Below are 21,265 nucleotides of genomic sequence, written 5' to 3'. Positions count from 1 at the left end.
CCATTTATTCCTGCATCAAGGGGGAGTATGATTCATGGAATAGTTTCTTAGATGTATTGCCCTATCCCAGGTGTTGGGACCCTTTCAACGGGATTAGTGGAATCTTTATGATCAAAACCCTGAATCTGATCCGGTTTCACCTCTAATAGCGGTTTTTTCCTGCAATTTTATTTTCGGGGTTTTCTGCTTTTTTTATTTCCATTTTCGTTTCTCCTTTCATTTTTCTTTCTTTCTTTTAAGTCATTCACAATTCAAGAATAATTTTTGAATTTCATGAACTTATTTTGAATCTCGCAAACATTTTTCCCTAAATGCGAGAACATTTCTTGCATTTTGGGATTTTTTAAACATGTTTTAAATTCATTAAAACTTTTTGAAATGCGAGACTTTTAAAATTGTGTTTTTTAACTCATGAACTTTTGAAATTTATGATTTTTTAATTCACTAACTTTTTTGAAATTTTAAAAACATTTTTTATATTTTCGATTTATTTGAATTCATGAACATTTTTGTTCTCTAGATTTTTATTGAAATCGTGAACATTTATAATATTTGTGAAAATTTTACAAATTGCGCAAACATTGTCATTTTTAAAATCCGTGAACATTTTTTGAATTTCGAAATATTTTTAAATTCACAAATATATTTTGTTTTTGAGGAATTTATTTGAATCTACGATATTCTACAATATTTAGGTTTTTGAAAGGATTTTTGTTTAAAATTTAAAAGGTAGTAAAAAGGGAAAAAATAAACGTAAAAGAAAATGGCGCCCGCGCCCAATAATGGGCTGGACGAAATCGGGCAGGGGAGTGCGCGTTTGGTAGGTGTTCTCCGACCCGCGCGGTCGCAGACGAGAGCGGCGACAAGCCCTCAAAAAAAAAAAGACGAGAGCGGCGACAAGCCCTCAAAAAAAAAAAAAGACGAGAGCGGCGACCGAGCAGGCAGGGAGGCCGGCGGCGACCACGACGGCGACCGGCGGCTGCGCAGGTGCCTTCCTCCCCTCTTCCCCATCTCCGACCCATCCCGCATCCCTGATGCCGTAGCTCCTTCCCCCCGCCATGGAGGTCAGCGGCGCCCCAGGACCGGCGCGCGCCGCTCCCGCCGTGCCCCGCAATCCCGTCGCACGCCCCGCCGTCCTCCCCGCCCGCCCTGCCATCCTCCATGTCCGCTCCCTCACGTCCAGCCCTCTGCTTAGCTCCTCTTATGCCGCCACTACTGCATCTCTGACACCAGCGGTATTATGCAGCAGCCACTGGTTCGTTAATGCATTCTTGATGTTTCAGGGTGTTAAATTGGTCTTAAGCTTCAATCTAGTATTGCAGATCATCACACCATGTTCACCGTTTCTTGCTCAGTGATTGATGTCTTATCAGATTTGTTATCGGGCCCAAATTGCAAACTGTACTTCCACCAATCTAGCTTTGCTTATCAGATACATAACGAAACAAACTTGCAACTAGCATATCATACTGAGAAGTCTTAAAACTTAGAAGACAGAAAGATAGGGTTGGCCCGTAGTACATAATCTGCATAAGTTGGTGGAACTCAAGTGTCCATCAGCCTGGAGCCCTGGACATTGGTACTAGCATATTAGTGTTCCATAGTTTGAGGTGACTAAGCCGGGCCGGGAGCACTGTCATGCTGATGGAGGGATTTACTTACCGGACATTGGAAACCTCCTGCTACGTGCTTTACCACTTCAGCCCAGCTATGATCTTCCAATAAATGGTGGCGACGTAATCTACTTTCTGCTCCCAAGGTGCGAGCTCTGTGAATGTTATTTTCCAACTCAATTGGAAATCATGTTGATGATTATATTTCCACAAAACAACCAGAACAGTTTGGTTTTAAATACAAGAAGCATTTAAATAGCATGTAGAACCAGTTCTTGCACAACATGAGGAAGCACCAACTTATCACCCCATTTCCTGTTTTCCTTAGAACATATAGATATGACGTGTATGCAGTCCAGTCCACTAATTATTCAGATTGCATTGCAAACGCCCTTTTATACATTCTAAGCTTTTAATTTTTCATCCAGGTGGCTGCACATATCCTCCAGAATTTTACCTTCTATTTTACTAGCGCACCATCGCCACAACCGGCGCCTCTGCTGCCGCCTCAATGGACTTGAACTCCGACGATGACTCAGACTCCGAGTTCGACGAGGACCTCCAGGAGGATCTTGACCTGGTCCGCCGCTCCTGCATCATTGCCGGCGCTGACCCAGACGCCGCCGTCGCACAGGCCTCCTCCTATCTCGTCGCCCCTGCGACGACACAGCGGTGGCGGCAACTGATGGCTTGTCGGACAAGGAGGAGGAGGACGAGGACCTCGCCCTCGTTCGCAGCATCCGCGAGAACCTTCACCTGAACAAGGCCTCGCCCTCCTCGCCGCGCCCGATCTGCATCTGGCCGCCTTCCGACACGGAGGATGATGAAGAGGATGGCCTCGAGACGCTCCGCGCGATACAGCGCCGCTTCTCGCACTACCATTCTGGTGAGACCACTCACGATCCGGTTCTTCCCAGTTCCAGTTTGGAAGTGCCTGGTGAGTGTTTTCGGCTTGTTCGGGACTTTGTGTGCATTCGCATTTCTTTTGTGTATGGACATGTCTGTTTGATGGTACATCAAGGATAGTACGATATAGCCTGGTAATCCCTATTCTAGATAGATATCTCAAAATACCATGAGAAACTTCCAAGCTGAATTTTGATTACATTTAATCATAAAATATTCAGTGCATTTCGTTTGGTATGAAAGAAGTATCTGATTGCCATTTTTGAGTATTTCTGATTTTATACTGTTCTGAATTTTATGTAGCAATGATGTCTTATAAAGGCTAGTAACTAAAACATGCTACATCTGTAGTAACTTCCATACAGTGTTAGCTTTGAATGTTAAACTATGGGCTGTGCTAACACAATATGTAGTGTTATCCTGATACTAGAATTGCAATGCATGAGAATAACCCATTACAAACTCTGTCGACAAATTAGATGCAATATATGGTTGATTTTCTGATTCACGAGTTATTACATGTAAGCAGAACCCTTTTCTCTTGAAGACACGCGTACCAGTATATAATCGAAAACTCAACATATACAATGTTATCATAATTCCTGAATAGTGTAAAAAGGCATATATGTCGATACATAAAGGGTCCCTTAATCTTTATTTACCTACTGAAGGTACCTCCACTGGTCCATTGGAAAACATGAAAAATGAGGCATCGAAAGAAGGGGACGATGAATTTATTGCACATCGACCTGGTGAAGAGGATGTACAGAACAAAAACACGAAAGCTCTCACTCAAACTGGGTTCCCCAAAGCTGCACTGTTGTTAGTAGATGCTCTCAAGAAGAACAGAGCATGCCAGAAGTTTATTAGAAGGAAGATGATTAACATTGAAGCAAAGATTGAAGTAAATAAGGATCTTAGGGATCGCGTCAAATGCCTTATGGACTATCAGTTAAGCTGCAGAAGATCATTTAGCAATTTTTTATGCCACAAGGTGGATCCTCGTGTTCGATTGATTTCCTCTAAAAAACAAACCGCACAATCCGCAATGGTAATAACGTCAGTATTTACAGCTGTGTATTGTATATTAGATAACATATATAATCACCTTATGATATATAGAGCACTTGTACCTTCTGTTGTTGATGTTCCTATTTGTTCTCTGAAAACGCCACGTAGTTATTAACTTTCATTACAGATTTTTCTACACCCACGCTTGTTTCCTGCATAAGATAGTTGTAAATACCTGGATGAAAAGGCGAATAGGTTTCGTATCCTAGTGCAAGTAGGAATGACATATGTTGGTGGTTTAAGTGTGTCACCTGTGCTATTATTTTCATTGCTCTCTTCAGGCAATGTTCCCTGAGATTATGTGATTGTTTGATTAGTAGAAATTCAAATATGAAATAGCATCCATTTGGATCTGGTAATCATCTACAACAAATTTTCATTGAATCGGACTTGCATATGTTGATTAGCAGGGTAGATCTCTATTGTATAAGAAGCTAGATGTTGATTTGCAACTATGTTGTGATAGCATTTTCAGTCATGTTGAGTCTGTTGACTAAATTACTTAAGATCCTTTTCTTGTTAACATGTATGTATTTTGTAGAATTTAATTGAATTGCTGTTCTTTATTTTAGGGATATTGAATTGCTATTCTATCACACTTAAATCAATTTATTTATTAGACAGATCAATTCTAAATATTGTTTCTATTGTACACGTACATATTCTTCCTCTGTTGCCCGAACCATTGTTTTCCATTTCATAATGGAGAGAATGGTACATAAAAACATAGTAGCTCGCGGATCATGGGAATATAGTCACATATTGCTCTGTTATGTGCATGAACATGACTCTCAAGTGATTATCTTTCTTGATTTTTAGGAACAGATAATATGGCACTTACAAAAGAGTATTCTATTCTTGCAGAATAAATGTAAGATGTCTCCATTACTTCTTGGCCCAGCTGAGAACCCTCATATTGAAAAGTACAAAGTAGTTCTGAAGCAATTCCCAATGTCGCTTCAGAAGCATTCATGGTCAGATACAGAGAAAGACAGGCTTGCTAAAGGAATAAAGCAGCAGTATCAGGAAATGTTAATTAAGGACTCCATGAAGAATGGAAGGTTTGTCGAATTATTGAACTCTTTGCACCAATGTAGCATTTTCATCTTCTATTTCGGTCATGGATCTTGAATCATGACTTAATCACTTAATATCACATTGAACAACCCATTGTCATAGTTTATCAATTATTCTTTGCTAACACTTGAAGAGCACCCCTTTTTAAGCTTCAAGAGTGTTAAAAGTTTTGTACTCCCTATGTCCCAAAATAAGTGTCGTTGATTTAGCACAACTTTATACTAACTTTGTACTAAATCAACGACACTTATTTTGGTACGGAGGGAGTATCTGGTTCTAATAGCTATTTTCCATTTTTCTTGATGGTTTTCTATCAATATGAATTCAATGGGTTCCTGACTGAACTGTCTATAAATTATGAATTGACAGTCTTTATAGTCTCTATAGTTGTGCTACTGGGGTATTTGTTTTCCGCAAATTGAGATGTGGGTTTGATGCCAAACTTATGAGTTTTAATGTAATTTTACATGGTCTTCTGCTAGAAGATTTGACATGCAATCTTATTCTGTTATTCCTTTTTCGTTCTGCAGTTCCAGTGGTGACTTCAGTGCTGTAGATATGGCTTATGCACTGACGAACACTGGGGGTAATTTTGAGGCGACTCCTGAGATTCTCCGGTCAGTCTTGCCATTAGTAAACTGGGACTATATCGCTGCTATGTACCTGCCTGGTCGATCCGGTGCTGAATGCGAATCAAGGTACTTTCCCTCTAGAAGATTCTTTTCCCTTCTAGCGCACGGAGCAATTTTCATTTCGCTCATCTTGCAAAAGTTTCACCAGATCTTACTTTGCCATCTCTCCTGATATTGTCATTTAACGTTTCTGCAATATGTGTCTGCATCTGTGTTTTCAATTGGTTAGTCCTAATTCAAGAAATTGTAATTTTATTCTCTAGGTGGCTAAACTATGACAATCCACTGATTAATCACAACGCCTGGACTGCATGTGAGGAGAAAAGACTTATACTAACTGTCCAAGAAAAAGGAATGCATAACTAGATTAATATTGCAGTTGCGTTGGGTACACAGAGAACACCTTTCCAGTGCCTTGCCCGTTATCAACGCAGTCTTAATCCCCACATATTGAAGTATAGCAGCACACCAAAGACTCAAGTTGTCGATTAGGTACAAGCTTATATATCTTTGTATCTTATATTAATGCTATATACGCAGTACTGACATCATGTTGTTTATGGCGAATGCTTTTGTGACTGCAGATGGCAATCAGTGACCAGTTTGGTTTCTTCTCTTCTACAGAGAGTTTCTTTTTTCCTCCATCAATATTGGTGGCCGCTCTAACTTTCTGAAGCTAGAGAAAAAGAAGACACAGGGGCAAAGGTTGTAAACATATCAAGTATGGTTTTACAGGCATAAGAGAGGATAAACTTTCTCATCTAGTCATTTTGCTTGTGTCTAGCAGGGTTATGAGCTGAAGGCGCATCAACTTGGCTTGCCCAAGGCTCTGTCTGATACAGTAGTTTGTGTTAAATTTCTGACCGAGTTGAGCAGAGCAATTTAAGACTAATTCATACCATGCTGTAAATTTGTTGCGCAAACAAACTGATGAACCAACAACTAAATTAAAACTTGGGCATACGAAACGACCAAGGGCTCCAGCCAAGTATCATCACAGTCACCAACATGGTAGTAGACACAAGTCACCTAGCAACGGCGGCTTTAACTTGGGTGTTTTACCTGCTCTAGCATGGTTGATGGTATTTTTACAGAACTAACAAAAAACTGCCAACAATTTGTTCTGCACCGATAGGGTTTTTGTGTTGGTTTGCCTGGTCGTTTGGCACAGAAAAATAAACACGCTCCAAGTGCTAGCTTCAGTTGGGTTCAAACAAACAAAGTGCAATCAATCAAGGATATGGGCACCAAAGTAAATTACAAAAGGGGATAATTGAGAGAAGGGGTGGGAAATGTGGGTGGGCCACACCACATATTCTTTCAACCATTCGATCTTCGTTTCCTCCTTGGTTGTCAGTCGCCGTGGTCGTTAGATCTTCATCCATTCAACGTATGTATATAGCGGGTGATAAGACATTCTCGTCTTACGCACTGTTTGGCAAATAAAGAGACAAAACATGCTAATGAATTTTCTCCAACTCTTATCTCTAACAATTTATGTTTACATGCTCCTAAAATTATAGGATGTTTAAATTATAGATTCATCTCCAATCTCAATTTCTCAGTGTTCCTCGATTTGTGAAACAGAGACTGGCATGGCTCTACGTGTAGCAGTACATGTTGAGATTTGCCGGAGCCTCTAGCATATACTCCCTCTGTTCCTAAATATTTGTCTTTCTAGATATTTCAAATGACTACTACATACGGATGTATGTAGACATATTTTAGAGTGTAGATTCACTCATTTTACTCCGTATGTAGTCACTTGTTGAAATGCCTAGAAAGACAAGTATTTAGGAACAGAGGGAGTACATCCGATTATCCATGTTGTAAAGTCCAAGTTTTTTTCTTTTTGAGTCTTCAGCACCGAACAAAGAATCAAGAGTCTTTTTATGCTAAAAAAATGCTCAAAAAAAAGAAAGAATCAAGAGTCTTTTTTGATTGCAAATTTTTGTAGGTAGCTTACCAAGCTGACCGCTTGGTAAAAAGAATCAAGAATCTGATTTGGTTGAAACATCACTAGTACTTTTGGTTTGGTAGGAGGAACACGAGCTGCTAGCCTTAGCTAGTAATTTTGGCACAGCATCATGTGATTCACTCGTACTAGTCCCTGCCTTTATTCCATCTGGCTCTATCTTTAATTAATTGACACAATGAAGCTACAGTTGCAGTACATATATGACCCAGATATTGGAATTTAAGCTCTGATTTTTTTTTGTGTACGCTCAGGGGTGGTTGTAGTACACACGGTGCACATGGAGCAATATATTAAACACCTTATTTTCGTTTGTTCTAGTAAAGTTACAGTTGAAGATAATTAAATCTGAAATTAACAAGCATGGACAGCACCTTTAGATATTTTATTACATACTCCCTCCGTCCCATGATATAAAAGCGTTTTTGGCATTACACTAGTGTCAAAAACACTCTTATATTATATGGGACGGAGAGAGCAGTACACATTGCTATTTTTCGGAGTAGACAATATTTGCTCAGGTTCTGGTGTTGCTCCGTCAGGAGTTAAGCCGACAATGCGCCGTTCTGCTCCATTGAATTTGAGGCAAGTACAAGACGACCTTGGTGTATTTTTGTGGTTTGCAAGTTGTTTTGGTTATTTTTGTGGTTCACCATTCTTATGTTGTTTGATCTTTCTGTGTTGTGGATACCTGTTCGGTTTCAGTGTTTTCTGCAGTTGCAAGTTTCAGTTTTAAGCCCATACGTTCAGCTTTGACAGCTCAGTTCACGCATCGGTCGACTCTTTCGGTAACTGAAGTGTCCGCCATGTCATTCAGCGTCCAGTACAGGCATTGGTCGACTTCTCCGGTAAATACCGTTGTGGAAAGTCCGTCATGTCTGCTTCAGTCTCCGATGACGATGAGAGTGACACAGGATGTGTCTATTCCGGAGAGCCCCAAATGTGATGATTCAGTATACCGAAATACTCAGTTCTGGTTCAGACTTCTTCTGTTATGGATTTACCTTCTGTGACTACTTTTTATTTCTATGAATCTAAATTGTACTTGCTGAGTAATCATTACTCACTCTTACTACCTTCGTCCTAGTTCATTAATCCCCTCAGTATTTTGCGCCAAATTTTGACCATAGATTTAACTAAGAAAATAATAATGCATGTCACCAAAAATTATATAGTTAGATTCATATTTGAACATAGTATCCATGGATATTATTTTTTGTTACATGCATTAACATTTTGTTAGTTAAATTTAAGGTCAAATTTTAGCATAAAATGTGAAGGGGGTCAATAAACCAGGACGGAGGTAGTATTTGTTTCTTTGTTGGATTTTATTTGGATTTCAAGTACACCAAGTAGTGAAATGCATGGGCAAGGGAGTAGCATCATTACATCACTTGAGTACAACATATACCTTCATACAATCCTTAGATGACACTCAAATGTTTATGTACTAGTTGTAGTATAACAATTGGATAATATTTATCTACCTTCTGCGAGTCTTTTGTCATTTAAGTTATGCTATTGATTATTCTGATATATATGTCTATTTGCATGACACGGGTGTCCATTTAAACAAGAGAAACCCTGCCGAAAATTCTAAATATTCCAAGATTTCGTAGTATTAGATTAGTGTGGTAGCTGCCAAGTTGAGTTAAAATCTGGGGCCTTGCAGTACATGGGTGTATAGATGTACACTCATTATTTCTATTTTTTACGGGAAAAACTTCCAATATATTCATCTTCAATCATAGTAGTACAACAAACACTAGAAATAATAAAAAAATGCATCCAAATCCATGGACCACCTAGCTACGACTACAAGAATTGAAGTGAGTCGAAGGCGCGCCGCTGTCATTGCCCCTCCCTTGTCGGAGTCAAGCAAACCTTGTTGTTGTAGACAGTCGGAAAGTCGTCGCGTGCTAAGGCCCCATAGAACCAACGCACCAGAACATCAATCGCCGCAAATGAAGATGTAGATCAAAAGGATCCAACCCGAAGACACACGAACGAAGACGAATGACGAGCAAATTCGAGCAAATCCACCAAAGATAGATCCTTCGGAGACACATCTCCACATGCCCACCGATGATGCTAGATGCATCACTGGAACGGGGCTAGGTGGGAAGACCTTTATTCCATCTTCAAGGAGCCGCTGCCGTCTCACCTTCCTGAGCAGGACACAAACCTTAAAAAAGCTTGAAAAGATCTAAAAACGGAGCCCTCCCACCGGCAAGGGCCGAGATCCACTTCGCCTCCATGGCCCTAAGGCCACCGGAGACGGGACAGACCGGCGCCGGCGTCGGCGGAAGGCAGAGAACCCTAGCTTTTTTGGGAGGCGGCGGCTGGCTACACTACTTGCCTTCATTATTTTTATTTAAAAAAAGGTATATAGGTCCATCTAATAAACCATATGGTTTAGCAAATATATGATTAAATTAGTACACGGATGCTCCAAAAACGAATATAACTTAAGCAACAATTAAATTTGTACTCTAGAATTTTCTACATATATGTTTTTCTAATCATATAGTACAACCACTGTTACGATATTTGTCAAACCATATGTTTTAGCGATATATCTAACATAGATATGTATATAATTTACATAAGTATCAAACACTATTTAAAAAAAACATTTTTTTTACATAGTACAATTGAATTTAGCGCAATGCATGAGTATTTTTCAGTAATATATATTACAAATATGTAATAAATAAATAATAGGATTAATATTGAACTTTATTGTGTTGTTAAGTATGCCAAATAAGTAATAAAACTATAATCCTTAACACGGTAGGATAATAAGTATAAAATTTTAGTATAAAATATGTACAAACTCCGGGTCAAAGGGTTGGTTGGACCCATAAAAGAGGATATAATTTTAATTTGTCATTTGGAATAATATTTTATCATTTTCAGCATAAAACAAAACTTAATAAAACAAACTGTACAAGCACACCATTTGCAAAAAATAACAAAATTAGGACAGAAACAAGCAACACCCATTTCTTAGTGCATCACATCTCTAGCCTTGTGCCACGAACTCCATTTCACAAGGGAAGTCAAAGCCTTGACAGGCATCTCGTCATGGTTGCCACTCATGAGCATGCGTTCATACACACCCGACATGGTCTCAAGAGCCTGAATAACATGGCAGCCAACATTTTGCTCTCTTCTTCATTTTTCACAGTATTTTTTTCCTCGCTAGATAGTATTTAATTAACCACCTAGAACAATAATTTAGCACAAAAAGCCAATTAGAAATGTTATAATCATAGTATATTTTTTTGCAAGGATTAATCATATCACATATGATACTAATACAAATGAATGCAATGAAAATGATACATATCAATGCAATGCAAATAGGCAACAAAAACAGAGTACCCCACAATTGCTCATCAACAAAAATAGCATATTTGTATAATTACTTGTCAACAAGAATAATCTACTTCTAACATTACTTGTCTTTATAACTTCACAAGAACATTGGAGGAAGAATACTAAAATGACATGTATATGCAACCAAGAAAACCACCTTGCTAAAACTAACAATTGATTTCGCCCTAAAATCACTCATGCCCAGGAGCCAAAAGCAACCATTTTGACCCATTTATCCATGTTTGAACTGCTAAGAATCCTTAGAGAAAATGAGAATAAGATTAAAACTAGGTGGATGCAGTGACAGAGAATTACCCTCGTCAATAGTTTGATTCCATCTTTCATGGTAAGTAGATCAATGTCGACTGTTGCACTTGAGACCCTAAACAAATCTGATGAGTCCTTCCCCGGCTTTTCTAATCACTCTTTTCTCTTTCTCTTCATTCCGTTCTGCCTCTATATCATTATCCTTAAGTACGATGTGATGCAGCCTCTCGAAGAAATTTTGTTTCATGCTTGTAGTTAACGCTAAAAAAAAATTCAATTGCTTGTTCCTTTAGTTAATCAATGTCAACCTCCAAAATATGGAACAAATTTTGGACAACAATCTCATTGCTTGACATGTCATTGTGCAGCTTTGTAGTGTCGTCTACAGGCCCAGGAGTGACAAGTCTGGTCACACCTGTGAGTGAATTGCTTAGCATCATAGTTGTGTCCCGTTCATGGCTGAATAAGTTTTGAGAGCTCAATGGTGTTGTGATCTTCCAAAGAAGCCGTTGATGCTTGATTATTTCTATGCACTTATCTTGGTCTCAGGTGATCTTTCAATAAGCGTAGAAAAATCAATTCTATATAAAAATAATGATACTTATTTTCCAAAGTATGTCTCTCAATCTAGCCTTCTTTATAGCTCTTCCCGTGCAAATGAGGAGGCTGTCGATCCATGATCCTCTCTTGGGTGATGGTACTACCCTTAGGGCATCTTCTTGGTTCTCCATGGACACTTGGATCACTATATTGCATAGAACTTTCAATGGCTATAATAAACCAAAGTGGACCCCTTCTTTGTAATGACACTTAAATATAATTGATTGGCACAATTTTCCCACATACCACTTCTTGGTCATCAATCAAATAAGTGTTCTTTTTTGTAGGAAAAATCAAATATGTGTTCAACGTTAAAGCACTCATAGGTGATACCCCTTCCTTCCTAAATGTAAGACATGATTGACTTTGCATGGTCTTTGATGCATGACTTTTTGACCACTAATATATATCAAAGTACATGGATTGAACACGTATAAATGGCATTGTCATGTTTGTCTTGCAAAATAATGTTATTTCATATGTCTGTATACTTATGTGAAAATCATAGTCAAAATTGTGCAACGAAGACCAAAAAAGTCAACCAACCGGCGCCTTATATTTTGTGAAGGAGGGGATTTTCATAGTATTGCCATCCTATGGAATTTTTTCTATAGGTGTGTGATTTTGTAGGAATGCAATCCTTTGGAATCATTCCTATGGAAGAAGCTCCCGGGGAAAAAAAATCTCATAGGATTCATTCATTATTTCTTCCAATCATATGAACCTAAGGAGCCCTTTGCCAAAACTGAAGCACCTCGTTCATCCCTTGGCCTCTTTGATGCGAACAGAGCGTTGATCTAAAATCAGAATTTACATTTTATGCACGCGGACATTTGTGTGCTCTCAGTCTGCCCACTTCTTGTAAACCTATAAATAAGTTGATATTATTTTTGTGATCGCAACGGCGCCCGTGGCCTAATGGATAAGGCGTCTGACTTCTAATCAGGCGATTGTGGGTTCGAGTCCCACCGGGCGTGCTTCTATTTTTGTTTTTCACGTTTTGCAAACACTTCATTTCTCCTGCGTTTTTTTCTTCTTCTTGTGGAAATATATTTGTTGACTAGCTATGAATCATCGACACTTACTTTGGGCTGCAAATTCTATCCCATCTGTTGGGTGAGCATGAGCACATATACTCGAATCTTTTTTAGTCAAGAAACTTGCCCGTCTAGCTCAAATCTATCTCATGTTCAAGAATCTTGTGCGAGAATCGCCCCTCTTGTTGCTTTCACGTGTCCACTCACGATGCAAAATTTACCTGGGTGCTGGCTTCATCATCGACGATTTAAAATCCTATCGTTAATGTTTACGCACACGAAAAGTGATCGAGCTCGGAAAAAGAACAAAGATGTGCTTAATAATCTGTGAGGACGACCATTCAAAGTTTGGTATTACGACACAACATGTAGGAGGAGAAGGAAGATAAATGACGGAGGAGGAAGCGAGGGAGGTCGATTGGTGAGGCGCCGTCGCCCTCCAATTTGCAAAACAAAATACACCAAATCTAGGATGAAACGACAACAATAGTTTTAGAACTATCTTCCATCTTTTTTTTCATGGCACTCTTCCTTTGTCATGCTTGTCTTGGAAATGCTAGTGGATCACTCGCTTCGAAGACAAACACCATGCTATCTAGATGTGGCAATGGCAGATGAAGGGGGGGGGGGGGTGACGAGGCATGACACAACACCGCCATATGTGAGAGATGGTGTAGGGCAACGGTAGGATTAACATCATGGGCGTGGGAGCCTACAACAAAGACCACAAAGATGCAGTGCATGGAGGTGGAGGTGGAGAGAGTGGCAATTCGTAAGAGAGTTACAAGATCAAAATAGGGTGAAAGAAGTGCCACTAAAATGAAGGCAATCAAAGATTCAACAATCAACTGATCCACAGGCTAGAGCACTCGGTTTGCTATTGAGAAAGGGTGGGATACTTTTATTGTTGGAAGAACTTTGTAGGGTGAATCCCTTGACCTTTGGAATAGCTTGAAAACTATATGTGATGAAATTCAAATGAATGGGGGTAAACATCACATTAAGTGGAAGCTGAGTCACTGACAATTGATAAGAAATTTACTGTTATATCCTTGTATTTGTTTTTGGTTAAATTTGACATTGGCTTTCCACATAATTTTTGTGTGGAAAACCAATGTCCTAGCTAAGATCAAAACCCTTTAGTGGCTCATGACTAGAAAAAGCATTTTATGGCCAGGGACTATAAATCCTTTTGTGGCTCATTTTAAGATAATTTGCTTAAAAGGGGTTGGAAAGGTAATAAAAATTGTGCCTTTTGTGGTTAGGATGAGTTTATTGACCATTGTTTTTTTACTTGTTCGGCTGCTAGGTTGATGTGGACCCTGAAGAAATGTGCTTCTAATCTAAACTCTACTCCTAATTGTCTCAATGATTTCTTGGGTAGATGGATCTGGTTATTCCCTAGACATGATAAGAAACTTGTTTTGGTTGGTGTTGCAACCATGTTTTGGACTATTTGGAGATGTAGAAATGACATTATGTTTGAAAGAAAAACTATTAGTGGCTCTTTAATCCTTGTGAGGTTATTGTGTTCGTCGGTCATCGATTGCCCAATTTTGCAGACAAAGCAGCCAGAAACAAGGGTGTTGAAGCTAGGAGCAAAGCTAGTCGAGCGAGTAACAAATGAAGTTTAGCGGGTGTCGCAAGGGTAGAGGTCGTGAGTTCTTCGGATTGGTGGTTGACAGATGGAGATACTATAGTCCCTGACTTGGCACTCCATTGAAGTTACTGCTTCTCTTGCTTGCTCCCCTAGTCCTGTGTTTTAGTTTTGTTAATTTGATGTTTTCTCGGAGTCAATTTTATCTGTTGGCGGGTTTCCAGCCTTGTCTGGCCTCTGGTCCTGGATCATGTTCTATTCCTGATGTGATGGTAGGTCTTCGTACCTCCAGTTTGTAATAGACTTAGTCTTGAATATTTGTTGATGGCGCTTTAATCTCTTTGTATGAAATTGGAGGGGAATAAGGTCCCTTTTTTTGCTAAAAAAAGGGCACCTGGTTTTTCGCAAATTAATTAGGAAAATTATCTCCTACTTAATTAATGGATGGATGAGGCAAACCTTTTACCTCCGTCATGAAAAATAAAACAAGTCGGGGTTCATCGATTTTGTCCCCACTTTTACAGAATGTTTGCTATTTTTTTTGTTGGTAAATATCGGTCACCTAAAGTCATGACCGGAGTTGCTGACCTATTGACTCGAAACGTCAGGACTCGAGAAATTTCCAGACAACTGACGATGAGACAACCTCCTGATAAAAAGTTGCTCTCTCCGTTCATTTTTATAGGACGTTTTAGAAAGTTCAGGCAGCTTTTGAAACGGTTCAAAATCAGTTGTCTAAAACGTCTTAAAAAAACGGAGGGAGTACTAAGATACAACTCGCTGAACCTATCTAGCGCTGAGGTCAGGATGGAAAACTACTCAAGTGTACTTTAGCAGGCAAAATAAAAAATAAGAATCGCACGTGGAATGGATCACGTCGAAAGCAAAAGCAGCAACTCAAAACGAATCTATATCTATATCTATATCTATATCTATATCTATATCTATCTATAATCTATAATCTATATCTATAACTACTATTAAAGCAAGGTGATATTCTTGGTTTCGTCCCGCTTGGGTGTCGTTTCATATTTTAAATTGTGGCTACTCGAGGTGGTACAAAATTTAGTCTGCCGGTCCGATACAAAAATTCGTACGTCGCCATAGCAAGCCGAGATGGGCCGGCCCATTGGCGGACGCTATACCACAGCGCAGTGTGCTCTTGTCAAAAAATAAAAAAAGAAAGAAAAGTGTGACATCAGGAATCGTACCGGGGTGGTAGAGGAGGTAACTGGGACGTGTTATCCAATACACTAGACAACTTCGCGTGTCAGCTTCCAAATCTTGATTTATTATTAAACAATACAAGCAGCAGCACCTGATCAAAACACATACGTGAATATTTTGCAAAGTTGTGAACACAAAATTTAAACTCGATCATTTTTTAAAAAGAAACAAGTTTTTAAATTTGGACTTTCTGTAAAATATGAACAATGTTTTTTAAAAAATAGGAGGTATTGTACTCGAATTTTGAATATTTTTTAAGCACGAACATTTTATAAAATTAAAACATGATTTAAAAAATACTAAAAAATGATTCAACGACGTGATTCTGTTTTTAGATGGATCCAGACGTGATTCTCCTATTTACGTAGAAAGAAAGTTGTTTTTTTATTACTCCCTCCGTTCACTTTTATAAGACGTTTCAGGCAGTTTGACATTGAACTGTTTTAGGTGATGTCTGAATTGTGTACAACGTCTTATAAAAGTAAACAAAGCGAGTACAAAAAATGGTAGGATTGTTTCTGGGGCAAGCCTCGATTGCTCATACCTAAAATTCATATACATCATCCTCATCTCGCATGTTACACCTTTTCCTCGGTGACCCCACCTGGTTTTTATCTCAAACCAAACGATCACCATTTTCTTCACAAAAAAGGAAACAATGGCTGCAATCAATCGACGATGATCACAATCGACACCCCTAACCCTACGAACCCTTGGCTCTCTGTCCTTCCAAACTAAGTTTCTATGGTTCTGGTTGTGCCAACCCAATTGCTGCCGCCACTTAGGATGCCTACGGCGAGTTGGAGGATGTGGAGGCAGTGGTGATAGTCACAAATGAGGCGAAGGAGCTAGGCAACATGAGCGTCGCGGATGTGCACATGTGGCCTGAGTGCATCGATGATATGGGGCGGCTCATGCAACGATGATGGTGAAATTATAAGGGCGTCTTGCATGATGATAGGGAAATGGTGGAAGGATAACGGGGATGGTGAAATTCTATGATGATAGTTTTATTACCCGTTGCAACGCACGGGCATTTTTGCTAGTAAGAAAAGAAAAGAAAAAAAGGAAAGAAAGGAGTGAACGCCGCCCAGCCGACGCGTCCTTTTCGGTGCTCTCTCTGCTTCACCTTCACGCACGCACGCTTCCCCAATCCCATCCAGCAAGCAAGCAGCAGCGAGGGGTCTCCCCGCCGTCTTCCCCGTCGCCGTCCGTCACCGTCGTCGTCGCCGCGGCCCAGCCCTCCGGTCGGCGCTGGTACGCTCCCCCGCCTCTCTCCCCGTTAACTTGCCCCCTCCCTCCTCGCCTCTCCTCCTCAGGGGCCCAGGCCGGGCCGAATTCCTCGCCCGCTCGTTCCCCTCCAGCCTAGTAGCCCCAGCAGCCCCCTTCGCCGGCCCCTGCCCCTGCTCTGGCGGGGGAGGGGTCCCGGCCGATTTGGCCCGGCGGTAGCTAGAGCCGATCGATCGATGCACCACCCACGGAGCCCCTGACGCTCCACTGTGGCTGCGATCCGTTCCATGGCCCGCACATCACGCATCACTCGCGCCAGCCCTTCTGCTCATGCTTGCTTGCTTGGCTGCCCGGCCCGGCGAATCCGTCAGTCAGTCGGCGCACTGCAAGTCTGCAACCGCCTAAGCCAACGCTCTGTCTGCTCTGCTCTGCTGTTATTTCACTGGGATGGATCTAGATTCCAGTCCAGTCCAGTCCGTTGCTGCTCTTGTTGTCACACCGCGCGCTCCTATCCTAGCGTGTACTAGCCAGAGCGCACTGCCGCCCAGTAACATTTTTTGCATAGTGCGTTGATCCAGGTTGCTGACGCGTAGGCGAAATCCGTGCGAGTTCTGCAGATCGTCGCCGGCAGACAATGTGGGGCGAGAGGGCTCATCACAGGCATGGGCACCATCACGACCACGTTCCGTCCGGGGGTTCCAAGGACCGGCAGCCCAAGTTCATAGCAGACAACTACAGCTCGGTAGATGAGGTGAGTGTCCTCTCTCCTTTTCTCATGCATATCAAGTGTTAGACAGATTTCTCTGCTACTCCTGTTTGCTCTGAATCCTGCTGCTGTTTGTTGAGCATAATTTTTTACTGCAGAAAAAAATAAATAAGACAGAGGCCATCACCTGGCTTATTACTCTAGTATTTGCTTAGTTATTCAATGTTTTAAACTGTTTCTCCGACGTTGAGAAATAAGACAGAGACAATCTGCAGGATAAACGTTGAGAAATGCCATATCCTGGCAGGGAATAAACTGTTTTCCCCATATGCCACATGCCCAAATCTGCATAACATAAACTGTTTCTCCGAGCCACAGATTTCCCTTCTGTATTGTTGCTCACAGTAAACATTGTTGAAGTGCTTTCAGCTACCTCAATTCCTTTTAAAAATAAGTAATCATATCGTTTGCATTCTCTACCACGATGTAATTTGCTACTATTCCGATATATATGAAGGTCATTGCTGCATTGAGAGAAGCTGGGCTTGAATCATCAAATCTAATTCTTGGCATCGACTTCACCAAAAGCAATGAATGGTCAGGTAATGTTACTTCTGTATCACTGTCACATCAGATCTGCTGTTTTACCCAACAAGATCCCTGTCGTTTAAGTGAATAAGTATTCTTCTGAATTTCTGTAGGTAGGCATTCCTTTGGAAGAAAATCTCTGCATGCCATTAGTGGCACTCCAAATCCATATGAGCAAGCCATCTCTATAATTGGGCGAACACTATCACCTTTTGATGATGATAACTTGATACCATGCTTTGGATTTGGTGATGGTAAGTATTCGCTTCACTGTTTTTAACTTTCCCATTTTAACTTTGCTCGAGGGAAATCATGTACTTCTTTTATGACTTGATAAAATGTGATTCAACCTGTAGCTTCTACGCATGATCATTCTGTCTTCAGCTTTTACCAAGAAAACCGTCCTTGCCGTGGTTTTGAGGAGGTTCTTGACAGATACAGACAAATTGTTCCACATTTGAACCTTTCAGGTAAATAAGGCTTATTCCCTCTTTTCCTTCAACAGAGATTCTGGGATTGTAAAACCATAACAAATATGAGTTTTTATCTGCCTCGGTAACTTTGACAGTGGAGACAGTCTTTTTCTAATCAACAAACTGTTTTTAGGATGACTTATGTTTTAAAGTAACCATATAGTGCTATGCTTTGTTTCCTTGCTTACTTATTTGATGACGTGCACGCCAGGCCTCCCCACCCCTCTCTGCAGTGATGGATAGCTAGCTCTACAGTTTTTTGTTTTCTGGTTCTGTTTTCTGTCTCGTTACCAGTTCCTTTCGGCTAGCTTAGGTAGTTTTTGTTTTGTTTTCACTGGGCCGCTTGTACAGTTTGCGTCATCTTGACATTCCCTGCTAATGTAAAAAATGACATGAATTTTGGTGTTTGTTCGAGAAAACAACTTATTTGATGATGTCCTGAGATTACTGTACGATAGCACATAGTAACAAATAGCCCTGTCGGTGCTCAACTATTCGGTGCATCTGTAAGTTTTTTACATCACTTGTTGATAAGATTTGCATCATTGTGATTGTTGCATCATGATTACATACATTATGTAATCTGTGAACATGGTGCGATAGCTATTTGACTAAGACAAAGGTGTTCGCAGTATAACTCATGTATTGTGTTTCGACTGAATAATAATGTGTCTATGATGCCGTCTCTGTTTGGGGGCAGCTGAATAGTTCACCAGCAATATTCAAATCTTCTGTTTGTTGCCTCATAATTTTGTTGAACTGTTCACTGTAGGACCAACTTCTTTTGCACCTCTTATCTACGCGGCGATGTCAGTTGTCGAAAGCAGTAACTGCCAATACCATGTCCTCGTCATCATAGCTGATGGACAGGTAATGTGTTTATCGTAGTAGTACAATTTTTTTATGAAACTGCAGCCATTCAGCGTGAGCCTCACTTTAGCAAAAGTTGTAGGTGACCACTTCAACTTCAGGTGGAAGATTAAGTCCACAAGAACAGGCAACTATACAAGCGATTGTTGATGCTAGGTAAATGCAGTTCATATATCGTTATTCAACTTGGTGTTGTATTATTACTAAAGCCTTTTTTGTTCGCTAGCTTCTATCCTCTTTCAATTGTGATGGTGGGGGTGGGCGATGGGCCATGGGATGCAATGCAGCATTTTGATGACTGTATTCCTGACAGAGCCTTCGACAATTTCCAGGTGTTTTAACAGTACTATTATGTTGCTTCAGTTCCAAATTTCTTCAGTGCCAAGAACAATGATTCTAACTGTGTGTCTTGGAGTTAATGATGCAAGGAGGCTGATGATTCCAATAAAAAGAAAATATCATACTGCATTGAGATTAATTTACTTTGTTCTTGGACTTGGAAGAATTTCTGATTTGCATTGCATTTATTTGTCTGTTGCTGTACTTATAACCTTGTTGATAAATTACTGCAGTTCGTGAACTTCACTGGTATCATGTCATCAAGCAAGGATATGTCAAAGAAGGAGGCCGCATTTGCGCTTGCAGCGCTGATGGAAATACCCACCCAATACAAAGCGACTCAAGGCCTCCGACCTCCAGAGTACTTGCTCTTCTTCATTCCTTGAGGCCCTGCATTAGTTATTCTTCGCATCCTTATGAAAGCGTTCATTTTCCGATCTTGTACTTAACACCTTAGCCTAACTAATCTATCAGGAGGCACGCACAAAACGCCAACCCTCCGAGGATCCTTCCCCCTCCCAGCAAAGTTCTTGAACGTGACAATATTGTCGCAGCTTCTCATACTCCAGCCGCAACCTCGCAGTCAACCGACGTTGGCTACACCGTTTCGGATGAAAAGGTTGGTGCACCTTGAGGCCAGTAACTCCGCCTCATATTCTTTTTACAGTTATGACCTTAACTCTTTTTTTTAACATGAAAGGTATGTCCCATCTGCTTAACGAATCCAAAGGACATGGCTTTCCAATGCGGCCATCTGGTGAGTCTCTAGCACCAAACTAACTCAACCTCTGAACATATAATGAAGCAGTTCACTGGAAAAATTGAGATGCAATGAAGTACTAGCTCCTTTGTTGGATGAGTACTCTGATCTAACCCTCCTCCTGTCTCCTTTTATGTCTGTCGCAAGACATGCAAGGAATGCGGGCCGACGCTATCGACATGCCCCTTGTGCCGCGCGCCAATCACTGTCCGTGTAAGGCTCTTTTCATAAAGATGATGCAGACTTCTGGAAGTGAAGAATCAGCCATTCATGCAATATGTTATCGGCAGTAATCAAGGAGCAAGAAGTTGGGCGGGCAAGGAGATATGTACATGTTCATAAAGCTTTACTGTATAACATGTCCAGCGCCAACTGTTTCGGCTGTCTGAGTCTGATGAATAATTTCCATCACCTCTTGTGCAGTTTATTCCTGTCATCTTGTAAAAAAAGTAGCAGCAGTAGTCGTAGTTGAAAATCGTGTTTTCCTGTAAAACCTAAATGAATCAATACTTCCTTCGTTTTTATTTAGTTCGCGTATTAGCTTTAGTCAAAGTCAAGCTTTGTAAACTTTGACCAATTTTATAAACAAAAATATTAACATATACGAAAACAAATCAACATCATTAGATTTATTATTGAATGTACTTTCGCATAGTATAAATTTGTTATGCTAAATGTTTATATTATTTTTTATAAACTTGGTCAAACTTTACGAAGTTTGACTTCAGTCAACTCTAATATACGGAGTAAATAAAAACGGAGGAAGTACTAGAAATAATTGTGGTTCAATATAATTTGCATCTTCATATCACCATCCTGATAGATTGGAGCGGATTTGGAGGTGTGGGGGTGTCTTTGGAGCGATTTTTTCTTTTTTACTCCAGCTAGCCATGGGCAAGTGTATTTAGGGATCGAG

At 40.4% G+C, this 21,265-nt stretch overlaps 1 protein-coding gene, 1 non-coding gene and 1 pseudogene across 4 annotated transcripts; all 3 read left to right on the top strand.

Moving 5' to 3' along the window:
• Positions 1-2,044: 2,044 nt before the first annotated feature.
• LOC123063527 (uncharacterized) lies at positions 2,045-8,303 on the top strand (annotated as a pseudogene).
• Positions 8,304-12,426: 4,123 nt separating this feature from the next.
• On the top strand, positions 12,427-12,499 carry TRNAR-UCU (transfer RNA arginine (anticodon UCU)). Its single transcript has one exon. It is a non-coding gene; the product is annotated as a tRNA-Arg (tRNA).
• Positions 12,500-16,457: 3,958 nt separating this feature from the next.
• Positions 16,458-20,877, top strand: LOC123063526 (E3 ubiquitin-protein ligase RGLG3). Of its 3 annotated transcripts, none has more exons than XM_044487338.1 (12): positions 16,458-16,640; positions 17,231-17,364; positions 17,837-17,921; positions 18,021-18,161; positions 18,264-18,377; positions 19,153-19,250; positions 19,333-19,406; positions 19,477-19,582; positions 19,823-19,950; positions 20,064-20,208; positions 20,290-20,346; positions 20,497-20,877. In XM_044487338.1, the coding sequence occupies exons 2-12, from the start codon at positions 17,248-17,250 to the stop codon at positions 20,578-20,580; spliced, it is 1,149 nt and encodes a 382-aa protein (XP_044343273.1). In that variant the 5' UTR covers positions 16,458-16,640; positions 17,231-17,247; the 3' UTR covers positions 20,581-20,877. The 3 variants fall into 3 exon arrangements, with proteins under 3 accessions (XP_044343273.1, XP_044343271.1, XP_044343272.1); XM_044487336.1 differs by having other exon boundaries at positions 16,479-16,640; positions 17,179-17,364; XM_044487337.1 differs by having other exon boundaries at positions 16,484-16,640; positions 17,192-17,364.
• Positions 20,878-21,265: the final 388 nt, after the last annotated feature.

This window comes from Triticum aestivum, chromosome 3A, assembly GCF_018294505.1.
Source record: "Triticum aestivum cultivar Chinese Spring chromosome 3A, IWGSC CS RefSeq v2.1, whole genome shotgun sequence".
NCBI lineage: Eukaryota > Viridiplantae > Streptophyta > Magnoliopsida > Poales > Poaceae > Triticum > Triticum aestivum.
This window is presented reverse-complemented; position numbering and strand designations above follow the sequence as displayed.

Bases quoted from the DNA above. Each gene is read 5' to 3' on its own strand.
- LOC123063526 (XM_044487338.1), top strand. From the start codon at position 17,248: ATGTGGGGCGAGAGGGCTCATCACAGGCATGGGCACCATCACGACCAC. The intron at 17,922-18,020 runs GTAATGTTACTT...GAATTTCTGTAG, and splicing joins CAAAAGCAATGAATGGTCAG to GTAGGCATTCCTTTGGAAGA. The intron at 19,407-19,476 runs GTAAATGCAGTT...TTTGTTCGCTAG, and splicing joins CAAGCGATTGTTGATGCTAG to CTTCTATCCTCTTTCAATTG.